The 17,356-nt window shown below is 53.6% G+C and overlaps 1 protein-coding gene across 12 annotated transcripts in view; it reads left to right on the top strand.

The window, feature by feature from the left end:
• Positions 1 to 17,356, top strand: part of Camk2b (calcium/calmodulin dependent protein kinase II beta) — a 91,233-nt gene that overhangs the window by 24,593 nt on the left and 49,284 nt on the right. For all 12 annotated transcript variants that reach the window (XM_076545872.1, XM_076545874.1, XM_076545873.1 and 9 more), the window contains exon 2: positions 11,388 to 11,482. In XM_076545872.1, the coding sequence (XP_076401987.1) occupies positions 11,388 to 11,482 (95 nt within the window). The remainder of the gene's footprint in view (positions 1 to 11,387; positions 11,483 to 17,356) is intronic.

Raw genomic sequence — 17,356 nt, 5'->3', positions numbered from 1 at the left:
AAAAAAAAAAAAAAAAAAATAGCAGCAACAACGTATTTGGTGATTATAGCTGATGGGGAGTAAGATACCCCGGAAGATGAGAGGGGCCAGGATGACAGAGAGGAGGAAGTGGAATCAGGATGTAAAATGCTCACTGGACAACAGACAGAAGAGGAAAGACAAAAAGAAGCAGAACAAAGAGAAAATAGTAGCTGAAGTGATAGCTAGTAATCTACCTCCCATCATCTGAACTCCTTAGATGCACGTGGTGTGGCGTCTGCTCGGTCCACCGTTCCAGTATTCTGTTGTTGTTTCCTGTCCTGGCCCAAGTCACGGTCCTGGGCGTCCTCTTCACAGTTCAGTTTTGTCGTCCGCTGTCGCTGCTTCTCCAGCCCCCTTGTCCTTTCTTCAGCCCCGCCCATCGGTTTTGAGCTCCTGTAAAGCATTCTGCTTTTCTGCCTGTGTCTTTGATGTGCAGCAGGGCTTTTTTTTTTTTTTTTCCCCGTTCTTTCTCAGAATTTCCATCTCTCTGATCACATTGCCCATCTGCTTCTGCGTGTGTTCCGATCTTCCCATTGGCACCTTTAACATGTTGATCATACTTGTTTCCAGCTCCCAATCTGCCAGTTCCAACATCTCCCTGCCGCACTGGAGCCTGCTTGCTGTGTCTTTTTGTCCTTTTGTTTGATCTGTAGTGTTTGGTTGAAAGATGGACATAATGTAGTGGACACCACTCTGGTAAACAGGCCTTCAGTGGCCCGGAGCTAGCGTGCTGGGGAGAGAGCCCTGTCACCCCATGCTCAGGTCTCTTCATGCCTGCTTCTCCTTCCCTTCCTTTCCCTCGTTCGTGGTACCGGACATCTAGAAGGGGCTGGGATTGGTGTTGGCTTTAGTTAGCCAGAATCCTGGGCAGTAGGCTTTCTTGAGAGGAATAGAATGCTCTAGTGTATTTAAAATGACGACGTCCCCCCTCCCACTGCCTGATGCTGGGGAATGGTGCTCTGATTTCACCGTGGGAGCTGGCAGGGCTCGTGGAGTTCGACTCACAAAAGGGTGAGTGCCTGCCGTGAGGCTGGCCTGTCCGCATCGAGCCTTCGGCACTACCTGAGTGTGTGTCCACCCCAGTCCTGACCTCCACAGCCTGAGCTCGACGAGGTTGTCGTTCTCTGTATCTGCCTGCCTTTCCAGCCTGGGTGCAAAGGGACGAACAGCAGTTTGCCTGTGACCTCAGTTCTCTGGTGGACCTAGGAAGGGTTAATGACCTCTAAACATGTCCACATTGGTGTGTGAGAAGGGGAGAGGCATCGCCTAAGCTTCTCCTGCTGGACCAGAAAATGCCTCAGCTTTGCTTCCCGAATTAGTTCTGTAAACGAAACGAAACACAGGCACCTACCCGGAACTTATTTTACCCTGGCCTGCCTGATTTAAAGCCGCACTCTTTGAAAGTCTCCTTGATAGCTCTGAGCTCGGAGTGCTGAGCCTTGATCCTCTTCCCTTGACATCCCCTGTTCCAGGCGTATCCACCAGGGTAAATACATCATCCCCGTCTGCCGAGCCCTGTCTGCAGGCTCTCACGGCCACCTGCGTCTGCCCTTGCTTACCTCCTGGCAAACCCTGTGCTGGGGTAGGGGATAGGATCACATCTGTGGCCCAAGGATGGCCACGTGGGAGCCTGGAGAGGTCAGTACCCTTATATGCTCACCTTAGAAATTTATTAATATGCCTTATGAGTCTCAGCTGAGTCATGGCTGGGGTGCCAGGGAGATGAGCGAGCCAGCCTTGTGTGACCTTTTCGGCTGGCATGTGCTTCCTGGTACATTATGGGGGAGGATTGGCAACATGGGGAATGGGCCAAGATGGGGGACATTATCCTAGATCTTACAGCAGGAAAGGATAGTGGACAGGTCTGAGTTGCCTGAGACCACCCACCCCCTTGTTCCTATGACCCCTTACTGTGGAAACACCGGTTGCCAAGTCAAGGGCAGATTTCTAGAGCATTCGGTGTCTGAATGGGGGGAGGGGTAGAGGGCCAGGAGACAGGATTCATTCATGTTGGAAAGTGAAGGACCAGCCTGTTGGCCTGTGGGTCCTTCTAAACCAGGGATCCTGTGATACACAGCCCACGTGCCCTCCTAGGATCCAGGGCGGACATCTCTGGTCAGCCACTGTACATGCAGGCAGCTGTGTCCCGGGGCTCTATCCCCGCCTCACAGTTGTTACTTCTGCGGCCAATCTTTGGCCTGGTGCTGGGACAGGAGAGTCAGCAGTCAGTGCCTGGTGACTGATGAGCCTCCCGCGGCCCTGCTTCTGCCCAAGCATGCCCCTCTCAGCTGTCCACGGCACTGGCAGCAGCCCGGGATGCCTGTGGTCCTGCTCCCTCCTCCTGACCCGTCCCTGTGTGGGAAGCAGACAGAAGCAGCCTGTGCCAGCCTGTGACACTAGGGACCTCGATGGGAATGGGGAGGATCCAGGAAGGGAGGTAGAGACCCAGCTCCCGTCACATTACCTCATACAGGGGCCTGAACGTGAGGCAAGAGGAACACAGGATGGCTCCCCTGGGTGGGGAGGAGCCCCCAAGAGCCTGTTAGACCTCACCTGGCCCCAGAGTACCACCCCAACACATGGATTTTGCTGCCTGCAGGCCCCAGCATAAGCAGACAGTCCAGCTGGGGCAGGGAGGGGATCAGATTGAGAGCTGCTGCAGCCTGTGAGACCGAACTCTAAGAGACGGTTATGAAGACAGGCCATGGAGGGTCATCACCAGGATAAAGACATCCTGGCACCAACAGCACCTGAACTCATGAGGTAAGAGTGACAGGGTTCCAGTGTACCACCGTGTGCACACACATGAGCTTTGCCAGGCAACAGGCCTGGTCACAGGAAGCCGAGGGTGTCCCCTTCATCTTAACCCTACCCAGCTGAGACCGCAGAGAGAGGATGGGCGCCCTGCTGGGGATTTCTCCATCTGAGATGTGCGCATAGTTCCTCCGAGGGCAGCAGCTGTGGCCCTGGGGTGAGGCCAAGGAATCTGGGTGTGTGTTTGGGTGTATTCTCGTGGATGAGCACATTCACCCTTCAGAAGCCCCCGTTATGGGCTTCTGTGGGTCACACAGAGCTTCCAGCAGCAGCCAGTTTTCTCAAAAGGTCCAGCTCTCTTGGAGCCTTGTTTGAATGAAGATTTCTGTAGTCAATAGGTTAGGAGAAAGCCACCCTCCTGGGAGACTCGCAGTCCTGAAAAAAGTCCTGCATCAAAAAAAAAGAATGTTCCAATGTTCCACTTCACACACACACACACACACACACACACACACACACACACACACACACACACGCATGCGCACACGCACCATACAAGCACATGCACACAAACAAACACAAAATACATAAGATGAAAAAATAAAAAATAGAGTTAGAGTGGTGGCACACGCCTTTAATCCCAGAACTCAGGAGGCAGAGGCAGGCAGATCTCTAAGTTCAAGGCCAGCCTGGTCTACAGAGTTCCAGGACAGCCAGGGCTACACAGAGAGATCCTGTCTTGAAAACCAGAAAAGGTAAATACATAAAAAAAAAAAATTTTAAATTAAAAATAAAAATTAGTAGTTTCATACGTCATTAAGTTAGAAGGAGGTCATACCAGATACATGACTGTTGTCATGAAAAGGTCACACAGATATACAGAGGACATCATGTGACCACTCAGGCCAGATATACAGATATACAGAGGACATCGTGTGTGATCTACATCCCAAGAAACAGAATCCTCAGTGCAGAGCAGAGGAGAGCTTTGGGGAATCTCAGAGAGACCAGGGCCAGAGTGCCCGGCAGCTGGAGTGTGACTGGCTGTTGCTAGGGTCGTAAATCCATGTAAAAGCACCCAATGATTGTGCTTTTGGAAATGAACTCTGGAAATAACCAAACTGCTCACGGCAGGCTGTTTAAGAGATGGCAAATTGGAAGCAGCCCCTCGGTTGCCAGAGAAGTGCTCAGCTGTCAAGTGAGGGACGCTCTCCACAGCTGAGAAGGGGCTCTCGTCAAAGTGTGGGTCTTACGTTTGCAGTAACATCCACGGAAAAGGCAAAATCCAAGCAACGACTTGCTGACAAAGCCATGTTTGGTGCTTGGAGACCACATGGAACTTGTGTGCATGCAGACAGAATTCAGGCTGTCTAAATGCCTGTTCCCCACAAGGGTCACCTCAAGCCCAGTGCTCAGAATCCAGGATGTCTGGCTGCTGGGCAGGGCTGGACAGACAGCCTGGACAGACAGCCTGGGAGCCTGGCTTGCCCTCCAGCCGTCTGCGGGTGGTACTGGACAGCAAGCACTTCTCTCTGAGGGCTTTGCTTCTGTCTAGAATGATGCACAGCTGGAATGCTCTCCTCACCGCTCTGATTCCAGGGCCAGTGAAGCAGTCACTACTTCAGTACTGCAGGTCCCTCCCAGGGGGTCCACACAGCAAAGCAATGCTGTTGAAGATGTGTCCAAGGCATGTGGAATACTGACAGGACAAGGACAGGGAGCAGAGACATAGACAAGCTACTGTGTAACAAGAAGTCTCCTTGTGGTGCAGAGCCACACCCGCATGGGCAGTGTGCAGGTTAGGAAGGACACAGTGACTCCACTGTGTTCTTAATGACCTTGGTTGCTCTGTTGCACACATTGTAATCATAATTATAATAATGCAAAGGCAGTTCCTGCTAGCGATGGGTGGATAGATGGCTTCTGTTCTAGTATTGTTGCTTAGAAGTTGAAAAACATAAAAGAAAAATCTTGCAGTAACATCAATACTCTGTTCCAAGCAAAGGTTAGTGTTTCTAGCAAATTGCTTAGGTCAGTGTTAAAATAGGAAAGGACTAGGCATGTTGATGTGAACGCATAGTCCCAGCTACTCAGGAGGCTGAGCTGAGAGGACGGCTTGAGACCAGTGGTTCAGAATCAGCCTGGAAAACACCAGGACCCCATCTTAGATTAGGATAAATAGGTAGACGGATGGATGGATGGATAGACAGATGATAAAAAAGGCTTCTTCATCTTCACTTTTAAGAGCTCCTTATGATCAGAGAGAGGAAGGTATTTTGTTTAGATTAGCACATAAATAGCAACTTAAGGGTAAATAAACTGTGAAGGCCCTTGGGGTGGCCAGGACTTGAACCTTCTGATCTGTCTTTAACTCCGACTTGATCAGTAGAGTCTACTTGGAACTGACCAGTTGAGAAGACTGGACAAATGGTTGGAGGAGGTTTCAAAACAGCCATTTAGTAATTTACAGTAGGAAGTAAAACCACTGCCTGCTCCGCTTATTCCAAAAAGGTCTGCTAGAAGTATAACGTGGTGTCTAGTGGGAAGACTCTGCTGAGGAGGCTCCCCTGTGGGGATCTGTTTGGGTGGGCCTGTTGAGAGGATCTTCTGGGGGTCATTTAGGAGTACTGTGCTTGTTCCTAGGGCATATCCCTGACCCCCATGGGCCCTTAGACAAGGAACCTGACTGGGAAATGTCCATTCATCAACAGGGCAGGGGGGTTGGAGCTTTGATTTTTATTCAAGGCTCCCAGGCGTCTTTCCCCTTAGAGCACAGGCGCCTCTGGAATTGCAGGCAGCCTTTCTGTGGATGGCAAAGTCCCCGACTCAGCTCTGAGCTGCCATTGTAGCTGGCTTCTGGGAGGATGTGAAATGCACTGTACATCGTTGTCAGGCAACCAAAGGCGTTTGTGGGAGAGGGCCAAAGTCCTGGTGGCAGGTGTACTTATGCAAATAGTTAGCTTCCCTCACAGGCGCAGGCCAGCAGAGACTCAAGACGGAGGCAGGAAAGCTTAGGGTGGCAAGAAGAGGCCATAAGGCATGGATACAAGGTGAGGGTGCAGAGAAAGCCTTGGGGGGTGACTAAGAACACCCCTTTGACTCAGTTGTCCTGAATGCAATCTGCAGTGACTCTGTGACCTCTTGTGGGGTGGGCAGGGATCTGGTTCCCTATCTACACTATCCTAGAAGCAGAATCATGTGGCTCGTACTTTCTGAGTGCTGGACAATGCTGTGTAGCCTCTGCGTGGATCATCTCATTTCACCCGGACATGCTCTAGGAGAAGATGAGCAGCTACTATCCACTTGCCATCTGAAGTCCCCAGAGGGCATCTGAACAGGGTCTGTGAGGACAAAGGATGTCATTACCAGCATCTTAACCACACTCCAAGATCTGGGAACCATGGTAACTCAGTCTTTGTCAGAGTGAAATTGACGTGATCCTCCACAACAGGAATCTTGGCCAGAGTCAGTAACTACCGACCTGAGACTACTGGTCTACCGCCTCCTCTGTGGGCATCAGCTTCAGCCTGCAGTGGCCGTACTGTGATAAGGCAGCAGGGGGCAGCCTGGACAGCAGGAGAGGGCTAAGTTGCAGCGAGCAAGGCCTGGTATAGGACAGAGAGGACCACAGAGTGGAATGGGGAGTTCTGACATGGGCCGCGGGAACCACAGATGCTTAGCAACAAGCAGCAGGCTCCTGGTGGTGGCTGCCTTGGAGACATCTCAGAGCCAGGGTCTTTGGAGATCCTGAAGCCAGATGCTGCCTGTGAAGGAGAGGAGAGCTGGGTAGGTGGCCAGACTGTCATAGACCAGGAATTGCCAGGCTCCTGAGAAGATAGGGGCAGATGGGTTCCCTGAAGACTGAGCACCGTCTGACACTTCCCCTGGTCACCTGTGGTCACCTGACAGGACAGATTGTTTTCCCCTGGAGCCTTCCCCCGGGGATTGCAAAGGCTACCGCACCCCAGTGATAAAGCAGGTGGGGAGAGTAGTGGCCTCTGGCTGCCCAGCTCCAGGGCTCCAGTCCTGCATGGAATTAATTCTTCCCCGTTGTCTCTCAGGACCTGTTTCCAGGTACTGTTGTTGATCCTGTGGTAAATGAGACAGCATTTGGAGCTCCCAGCAAATCAGGGCTCAAAGAGTATTTTCTTGTTTTAATTAGCTTTATTTGATTTTAAAAGCCCTCTAACGGGCTTGGTGCCCTGGGGCCTCGTGATCTGAACAGGTTATTCAAATCACCTTCTCCTCAGTTCTGAAGCAGACGGCCCACACCAGGCGTCTCACAGGTGACCTTGGTGTTCAGATGAAGTTCATGCAGTGTCTAGCAGGAGTGTCGGGCTGAATCGCTTTGTGTCCAACTCCCTCTGGACCTTTTTCTGCCCCCGTTGCCAAGGGTAGGTGGCTGGTTTGGGAGCCGGTGGTGTTTTCCAAGGTGAGTGACGCCGCTGCCCACCCTGCCTGCCTTCTTAGATGCAGAGGGGCTTCAAGCTCCCATTCCCCAGACTCTGCCCGTTCTGAGCCGGACTATGTAATCGCAGTGTTGGCAGGCGGCCCCCTTTTTCCGGGCCACTCTAATGGGGTCCGCCTACTTCATAGGAGCCTGAGGGGACCCCTCCTGATGAACCATTTCAGGCCCCTCTTACTTCCTGCTCCTCTCCCTGGCCATTGTTCACCAGCAGCCACTCCTGCACTGCTAGGCTGGACCAGCACCAAGAGCCAGCAGCTCCAGCATCCGGAACACCTGCGGCACTTCCAGTCCGTTCTGATTTCCATGTCCTAGACTCAGGGCGGGGCCTAGCACCAGCATTCAGGGTGGGCAGGACACAGGCCTGCCTGTAGAGAGCCCCGGCGGAGAAGGGCAGAAACGGGCAGGCAAATGGTCATAATAAAGTGGAGAATCTAAGCCCTCCCACTCAAGACGACGAGCAGGAAGATCAAAAGTTCAAGGCCTTCGTGGACTCTGGGAAGGGTGAAGTTGGGAAGGGGATGTGTTGGGATAACCCCGAGGACTTGGAAGAGAGGAGTGAGGGTGTATATGATCAAAATGTATTGGGTACATCTATGAAGTTCTCAAAAGAATAAATTAAAACATTACATATTAAAAATAAGTGCCGGGTGGTGGTGCACACCTTTAATCCCAGCACTCAGGAGGCAGAGCCAGGTGGATCTCTGTGAGTTCGAGGCCAGCCTGGTCTGCAGACCGAGATCCAGGACAGGCTCCAAAACTATATGGAGAAACCCTGTTTCGAAAAACAAAAAGAAAAGAAAAAAAAAGTCAAGTTCTGCTTGGGCATCTTGGTGACAGTCTTTCTTTAAAAAATAAAAAAGGAGGGCTGGAGAGATGGCTCAGAGGTTAAGAGTACTGACTGTTCTTCCAGAGGTCCTGAGTTCAATTCCCAGTAACCACATGGTGGCTAACAACCATCTGTAATAAGGTCTGGTGCTCTCTTCTGGTCATACATGCTGTATAAATAAATAAATCTTTTTTTTTTTTTTTTTTTTTTGGTTTTTCGAGACAGGGTTTCTCTGCATAGCTTTGCGCCTTTCCTGGAGCTCACTTGGTAGCCCAGGCTGGCCTCGAACTCACAGAGATCCGCCTGGCTCTGCCTCCCGAATGCTGGGATTAAAGGTGTGCGCCACCACCGCCCGGCATAAATAAATCTTTTAAAAAAATAAAATAAAAAAGGGCCTTGACATGGTGGGGAGGGGCTTGGTCCTGCCTCAACTTAGTATGCCAGACTTTGTTGACTCCCCAGTGGAGGCCTTACCCCCTCTGAGGAGTAGATGGGGGGAGGATATGAGAGGAGCTGGAGGGAGCCAGAGAGGGAGGGGGAACTGGGATTGGTATGTAAAATGAAAAAAAAGTTTTTAAAAAATAAAGAAAGAAAAAAAAAAAAGAGAACTAGATGGTAGAGCACTTGCCTGGTATGAAGAAGTCCTAGGTCCAGTATTAGGGAGTATGGAGTTGGGTGGGGGTGGGGGTGGGGAAGGAAACAAACGGGAGAAATTATCATGAGACCCCGTGAGGGGTGATACTCAGAGGAGCCCAAGTCGTGTGAATTGGGTCTTGAAGGATGCCTGTGAGTCAGCCCGAGGCAGGGACAGGGTCACAGTTTAGACCAAAGATCTTTGTCCATATTGCTTCTCGGTAATTATTCATTTGAGTGACAGGTGCTATGAGTGACAGGTGCTGTGAGTCCTGAGGGGGACAAGCAATGACATTGGTCTCCTGGCCCTTGGAGATGTCCAAGGTGTCAGCCCCACACACACACCTTGCCTGTGTGGTACATACTAAACATGTTTGTGGCTACTTGCAGGGGGCATTCCTGTGACAGTGACATCTGGCGGCTGTCAGAGTCACTGGAGAGCAGCCGCTTCCCCAGGCCTGCAGTGGTCTGGGGGATGGCTGCGATGGTGAGGAGCCCTTTTCAGAGCTGGCTTCCAAGGGATGGACGAGGTGGCTCCAGGGCACTGAGCGCAGGCACAGGAGTCATCCGGGGGGGTGGCCTTCCTACTCACTTCACAGCGGCCACCTTCTCCCTGGAGGGTGTCTGAGTCACTAGCATGGGGTCTCCTGCCCGTGGTTGAGGCCAAGGCCTCCTTCACCATTGCCAATGCTCCTACTGAGAACTTACCGGCTGCCTGGCTGTGCCTGTACCTTCCTGCCTCCCAGCCTCATCCCTGTTCCTCCCTCCCTCTGGCAGCTGCCCAGGCCTGGCTTCTTCCTGCCCTGCTGGGTGCCTAGCCCAAACCTGAGCCGACAGCACACAGCCTTCTGCAGAGGAAAAGGGGGCATCTGGGCTGGGGAGGGAGCCCTCCAAGCAGTCTGTAGACAGTCCACCTACCACAGACTCTTGGTGGTTTTGTGTATGGACACCCTCGCGCTGCAGCAGGGCTGTGGCTCAGACACTCGTGTCCTTCCCTGGGTCTGCTCAGCAGCTGGGAGCCTGCTCTGCTGATGAGAGGGGGTGTGTGTGTAGGGGCCTCTACCCTGCTTTGTATATGGGCTCCCCAACTGAGACAGTATCTGACATCTCAGACATGCACGGTCTTGCCCCTGGCACTGGAGAGGAAGGGTCTCCACTCCCTTCCGGGGCTGGCCGGGACCTCACAGAGGATGCTTGCACAGCCAGGCTGTGGGCACCGTACTCTGTGGGCATGAACAACATAGATGGCAGCTCGGGTCCTGAGGGAAAGTGAGGACGCACAGCAGAGGAGGCTGACAGGGACAGAGAGCCACACAGCCGCTCTGTGAGACCCTGCTGCTTCACTATGTAGATGGGGAAACTGAGTCTCTTAGAGGCACATCCACCTGTGAAGCCAGGAAGTGACAGACAGGAGGAAGCCAGCCCAGACACAGTGGCTGTGAAGGACAGTAGTCCAGGGTAGGGTACGGTTCAGAGGTGGGGTGCGTCCCTACAGTGTGCAAGGTTCTGGGTTCCTTCCAACATGGCCAACAACAAAACAAAAGAAGAAAACTGGGAGAGAGAGGAAAAGAAAAAAAAAAAACTCTTTCTTTACGTTTTCCTTACAAAGGAATATTTTGAGACTGTAACTCGCACATAAATGGAAAAATGGACCAAGAAGCTACTGATAGGACACATGGCATACTGCCACCCCCTTCCCTGAGCAGCCCTCACCCTGTCCACAGGGTCACAGCAGCTAGGCCATGGTGGCCAGCCTGGGTGAGATCTTGTCTCAGCCCCAGAATTGAAGCCACTGAGCCCAGTGGCTGTGGAGCGGAACTGCTGGCCATCCCCACCTGAGCCATTCAGGAGCCAGATGGAGACCAGTGACTTATTTCTTCCCTAGGAAAGTGAATAGTATATTTGTATAAAGATTCATCTCAAAGGACTATACCAAAAAGAGACAATGGGGGTCACTATCTGAGACGGGGTGTTATGAGAAGAGTACCTTAGGGGTGCAGAGGTGGATGTGGGGGCCGGACCAGGGAGTGCTTGGTCTGGTCCAGGCTCCTCTCCCCTCCGCTCCAGGTCTCTGCATCAGCTTTGTGGGCAGCATTCAGAGCCTCTTCCCAGGCTGCTGCCACTTGAAGCCACACCCATGAGTTCTAGGACTTACTTATTGTGACCCACCCTGGACCTCCATGTCCTCTTCTGTGACACAGGGACAGTCGTGTATCCCAGGGGGTCCTTGCCTCTGACTTTGCAGTTAAGCGAGACAGTGCTACCCCCAAGCCTCCCATGAGTCCTTGTATCCAGCTGCATCAACCCCGAGTACACCTGTGCTCCAGCCTGGCCTTGCCTCTGGAAAGGACACGCCAGCGCATCATGAACTTGAGGGTGCCTCGCTTTCCAGCTGACCGATGGATCAGGACCTGGGTGTTGTACAGGGATCGAGTGGGGACCCTCTCAAGGCATGGCTGCTCCTCCTCACAGAGTCCCCACAAGAGTGTTTGTCTGGTCCCATCCTACTGATGCCAAGTAGGGTAGCCAGGACTGTGTGGGAGGGGCATAGGCTTCCTTTGCTCATTGGCCATGTGCCTAAGGCCTGGCAGTGGGTAGGTTCCAAAGTGTCTTCGGGAGATTAATTGGTTCTCTCTCTCTCTCTCTCTCCCCCTATATCTCTCTCCTGCCCTGCATCCTCTCTAGGGGGGCTTTCTCTGTGGTTCGACGATGCGTCAAGCTCTGTACCGGCCATGAATATGCAGCCAAGATCATTAACACCAAGAAGCTGTCTGCCAGAGGTAGGATCCGACAGGGGTTGCCTCTCGGGACTGTGGTGAGGGGACCAGGAATGAATGCCAGGGCCTTCAGGGTGGCTCGGGCGGACATGGGAGGGGTGTGCCCCCAGACCCATCACAACATTCACTGGCTGATTTGGGGGTTGCCATGGAGTCTTTCCGGGTCCCCATGCAGCTTCTCCTTCTCAAGCCTGCTGGTTGGTCTCTGTTCCAGACCTGAAGAGACGAGTTCTCATGGCTGGTGAGGCACTGGGGAACTGGGAGGTATTTCCCTAAAAACTATGGCCAAGGAGAAGCAGCGACTCCAAGCTGTGGGTGGGCAATGGCAGGGCTGCTGTTGACGTCTCGCTGCTGGCGAAGTCCTGTCCCTGGCTCACCCGGGGTATCCCAGATGGTTTCTTAACTGAGTCTTCTGAGCAGGGTGTGGCATTGCGTGCCCCAAGGAGGTCTCTGCAGGCTCGCAGGTGTGCAAGGAAGGGTCTTACTTGGTGCTGGTTGAGCAGGTCACCAGGCAGAGCCAGGGCCTGTGTGTGTGTGTGTGTGTGTGTGTGTGTGTGTGTGTGTGTGTGTGTGTGTGTAGGGGGGGTAGGGGACATCATTTCAGGCAGGTTATTGGAAGTCACTCGTGATTTCCTGGGGACGGGGTGCAGAGTGAGTGGAAGTCAGGGAACTGCATAGGAATCTGCATAAAAGTCCCCAAGTGGGGTGGGCTGGAGACCTGGTGAGGCCGTGGGGGTGTTGAGTGGGTGGCTGCCAATGAGATGGCATTGCTACATCACCCCGCTTCTCCTGTTCCTCCTCCTCTCCCTCCCCTCCTCCTCCCCTCCTCCTCCTCCCCCACCTTCTCCTCCTCCTCCCCCACCTTCTCCTCCTCCTCCCCCTCCTCCTCCTCCCCCACCTTCTCCTCCTCCTCCCCCACCTTCTCCTCCTGTCCTCTGACACTGGCCTGATGGAGCTTCCAGATGAAAATCTGAGCTAATTGAGGGCCCAGGAGCGCTGACCTCTCTCATCATGACTGGAAGATGCTTTGGGGCTGAATTAGGACATAGGCAGGGTCTCCTCTAGTGGGCATGTTGAGGGTGTGAACCACTTGCTGATGGCAGGGTCGGTCTACAGTTTACAGTCTGACAACCCACAGGTCACATAGCTGACCCCACGCCTACAATTTAACAACATAGGTGTAAGCATGTTTGAACACCTGCCTTATACCAGACCACCATGGCTCTCACATGTGTTTCCTCTTGGAAGCATTCTCTGAACCTAAGATAGGGATCTTCAAGCCCCTGGGTGCTTCTCTACCAGCTGTTGTCTTCATCCCCATCACTGAGGAATGCTCAGGGCTACTCGGGCCCCATGGTGGACCTCCAGCCCCAAAGGGCCAGGGAGGGTGATGGTATGCAGAAGCCTTGGTCGGAACAGGAAACAAGTTCTCTTCTGTACCTTAGATGGGGAGCCACAGTTGGTGGGAGAGGCTTGGGTGTCCCTTCTCCTGACGTTCTTCATGGGCTAGATGTGGGTCACCCGCTGTCAGTGGCCCTCCCTCTGTCCTGAGGGATTCAGGATCTGGGGGCTGTGAGTTCGGTTCTTCTCTGCCCAGACACAGAGCTGCTCCACTAGTGTGGAGCCCTCCGTGTGCTCAGAGTGAGCCCAGGCCCAGGGTGAGACCGGTTCCCAGGGTTTTCCAAGTAATATCCTCAAACCTGCACACTCCCTGCTGGTGAGAGAGCACACGATTCAAGGCACGCTGGGTGTGTGTGCACACGTGTGACTTTGTGTCTCTGTGTGGCGTGAATACGCATGTGCCTGTGTTTGCATGGACCACACTGGTGGTGACAGTGTTGGAGTTAGCGCCCGCAGAGGGCTTGCTGGATGGATACACTGCGCCCAAACTCGGGACCCGTCTGTGCTCCCTGACGCAGCCAGTGTCCGTTTGCACACAGGTGTGAAACATTTCGGGCCTTGTAATGCAGGTGGGACGTGTACCCAGGAGGCCGCTGAGCACGTTTCGTGGTCAGCCCCATTTCCTCTTGTCACCATCCCTAGACTTCTCCAGCTTTCACCACATTGGTGTTTTGTCCTGTGTCTCTTGCTGACGTGAGCGCTGCCTGGTACTCAGGGGTGTCCGGGAGACAGGTTGCTTCCTGTTGTTGTGTGCTGGTCTTTTGAACGAAGACTGCTCTTCTCCCAGCTCTGTGCTGGTTCCTGGCCACGACAGCAGACCCACCGGAGCCTTGGCCAAGCAAGTTGCTTGGTGAAAGCCGCATGAGCTGTGTTCGGCAAACCATGTTGCTTTCCCAGTCAATTTAATTGTCTAAAAACCCACCCAGAGGTATTAACTTAAGCCACTAGAATCCATAATGTTTCGTGTCTCCTTTTGCCTCTCCATCTACCACTGAGAGGTAATAGCTACTCCTCAGCCCTCCTTGGTCCTCACAGGGGCCCTCAGAAGACCTGCTGACCTAGACCTGGGTCCCATCCCAAGGAGGCGCAGAGCTCAAGCCGCACCTGGGCTGGTGGACCCCTGCAGGCTGTGGGACCCCACAGGGTCACTTTCCGGGGACCTTTCTTCACAGCTGGAGAACGTGTGCCCCCTCTCCCCACGGCTAGTGGCCTAGCACTGTGCTGCTGGCCCCGTTACAGGCCACCTCATCCCTGCCAGCCTTTCCTGGCTCTTTTCACATCGAATCTTACTGTGGGCCTATCCAAAACCCTGATATGTCTAGACAGACCCTCACTCATCCTACAGATGCACCCCACATGCTGGGCGGGGCTGGGAATGAAGTCCTGGGAGGTCATAACAAGTCACTCCAAAAGCTGCATTGGCTGAGTGTTGTGGGGTAAGCAGACGTTTGTTATGCTTAAGCAGAAAACCATCTGAGTATTTTTCCATAGAATTTGGCAGCCTCCTTGGAATTAATCAACCCCCCTATTTAGATCCTCAAAGTGCTTCACAAGTTGGGAGGATGGTGAGGAGTGGGCATCTGGATCCCCAGCTGTGGTCTGGCTCCTGACCTTGCTTCTCCTTGACCGGGGTGCCCAGGACCCCTTTAACTGCCAGGCTGCTGAAATGAGTTGCCAGTGTGTGTGGGCATGTGTGAGTGGGAGGCCTTATCACAGACCCTGCGCCCTGCCAGCTGGGCTGGATGATGGGTGGCGGGGCGGCAGCTGGGGTGTCTGGAGTTACGAGCATCTGCAGACACCGCCCCCACACCTTCTCCCTGTTACTCTCTCTCTCGGGGGATGTCCTGCTGTGGTCAGGCTGGCAGCCTGGCCCTGGCTGCTCTGCTTCCACGAGGGTCTCCTCACTGCCCAGCCCTGGCCTTTCCTTGAGCATTTTTTTTTCCCTATGATGAACTTTTAACATAGACCCTTCCCCCCAAATATCAGCTCTTGGCTGGTCTGGCCTGAGATGCTCCAGCATCTGTCCCCCACAGAAGAGGCGTTGTCAAACTTCCTTGATGTCTTTGAATGCTCGAACCTGTCTGTATCTACCGCGTGCTTGGCTCAGCAGGATCAATGCTGACCCACAGCGGGACCACGTTGCTGGGTCATCACTGACGTTCAGCTTCCCTCTAGGCAGTCTCCGAGTGGCTGCCCAGGACCTCATTCCCAGCCCTGCCCATCATGTGGGGTGCATCTGTAGGATGAGTGAGGGTCTGTCTAGACATATCAGGGTTTTGGATAGGCCCACAGTAAGATTCGATGTGAAAAGAGCCAGGAAAGGCTGGCAGGGATGAGGTGGCCTGAAATGGGGCCAGCAGCACAGTGCTAGGCCACTAGCCGTGGGGAGAGGGGGCACACGTTCTCCAGCTGTGAAGAAAGGTCCCCGGAAAGTGACCCTGTGGGGTCCCACAGCCTGCAGGGGTCCACCAGCCCAGGCGGGGCTTGAGCTCTGCACTTCCTTGGGATGGGACCCGGGTCTAGGCCTAGTGGTCACCTTGTTACAACTGGTGGGCCCAAGATGGTTTTCTCCTTGAAGCTAGCAAACTTTTGTCTGCTTACCCCACAGTGTTCAGCCACTGCAGCTTTTAGAGTGACTTTTTCTGACGTCCCAGGAACTCACGGCTGTGGCATGGCCCCAGAATCTTAGGCAAGAGGAAGGCCTGCCAGGAAGCTGACCCTACCCACTCTGGACCAAACCCGAGGCTGAGCAATAATAACCCAGAGCTGGCCTTGCCTCGGCTGCTGTGGGCTTTGCTTGTTTCCCTTCCGTGCCCACAGTCTGCCTCGTGAGGATGACGAGAACAGTGCTAAGAGGCCAGTGATGCCCAGGAGGTGGCACTGTGGAGGCTCCTTCCTGGCTGTGGTTGGCAGACAGATCTCTGCCTTCATCACCCATCTTTGTCCACATGTCTCTGTCCTGTGTCCCTGCTGTCCTGGCTGCCTTCCCCTAGGTCCTCAAGGCTCCTTAACCTTAGCCTCTTGTACCCTTTGGGGGAGGGGAGGAGGGAGGTGGCAGGTGAGCTGTCAGCTTCAAGGTGGGTGACTCCTTTGGAGGGGAGGCCTGGCACCAGCCCTGTCCTATGACCTCCCATGTCCTTTAACCCCCCTGCGCCTCAGTTTCCCGGGTGAGAATGGAGATAAAGCCGCCTAACCAGAGGAGAGCGCTGGCCGCAGAGTATAGCCATGCCCGCGGCCCCTCCCCCTGCTCCTTTCCTGGCCGCATGCATAGCAGTGGCACCCTGACTCTCAGGGCTTCACGTGGACACTGCTCTGCACACTCAACCCACCTCTCCATGCAGCATCCTGGATCTGCTGGTTCAGCCCTGCAGGTCCTGGGGCCATCGGCTCACCTTGCAGCCTCCCAGCTCAGAGCTGAGAATATACGGGGCCATGCTGTCCATGGTGTCCAGCTCTCCCTGGGATCTCCACCCACCTGTCCCAACGTCCTCCTTCCTATATACGGGGTTTAGATTTTTTTGAAGTAGGGAGAAAAGCCCCCAAACCCTGGGGAATTTTTAGACACCTGCCTACATTTGTAATTCAAGTTCAGTAAAGAGATGGGGACCTCACTTTCCCTCAGAGATCCCCATACTATGGGGAGCACTGTGGCCCTCACATGCAATGCACCCGGAGGGAGGCAGCTCTGGTCCTTGGAGCCGGTGGGAGGAGGAAGTTGGTGCTGAATGCGGAAGAGAGGAGGCCCCCCAGTAAACGACAGTGCTCAGAGTCACACACACACTCCGCCAAAGGCTGCAACACTCAGATTTTAAAATTTAATACTTAATTAAATAGAGAATTGTGAGACATTCAGTTTGTGAATGTACTGAATAATTAGAGATTATTAAACTACTCTTAACAAAAGCAGTTGAGGGAAAATTAATTGACTGAGGTAGGGAGATCATTAGGCATGAGTCTTAGAAACACTTTTTGTTATTCCCTCCCCACACTGTCACACTAAACAGCTGCTCCTTTGGGGGTGCTCTTGTCTCTGTGGACACCCCGTGTGGAGGTAAGTTGTGGCTAAGCCTGTGCAAAGCTCGCCCCGGGTTAGTGGCTGCACACGGGTGGACCGTGTGAATGGGGAGCCTGCTCCTCAGCTCTGCTGTGAGGACTTGAATGTGTCCTCATCATGGTGCCCATCGCTGCTGAGAGACTCTCCCCATACCCCCAGGACAACACGAACTTACCAGGAACAGAGGAGGCAACAGTCTTAAAGACACTGAGAACTTAGAGTCAGTCCCTCAGCTGGTGGGTAGAAACAGCCAGCTGGGCCACACAGTGAACGCTGCTGTCCTGGCTGCCTTCCTCTAGGTCCTCAAGTAAGGCAGATCAGGTATCCCAGGTGGGTGCTCAAATCGTTGACGGGCCTGCCATCACGAGTGGGCTGATCTCACAGATCCGAAGCCAAGCCCAGCAGACTCTGCCCTCAGGCCC

This window comes from Peromyscus maniculatus, chromosome 10, assembly GCF_049852395.1.
Source record: "Peromyscus maniculatus bairdii isolate BWxNUB_F1_BW_parent chromosome 10, HU_Pman_BW_mat_3.1, whole genome shotgun sequence".
Taxonomy (NCBI): Eukaryota; Metazoa; Chordata; class Mammalia; order Rodentia; family Cricetidae; genus Peromyscus; species Peromyscus maniculatus.
This window is presented reverse-complemented; position numbering and strand designations above follow the sequence as displayed.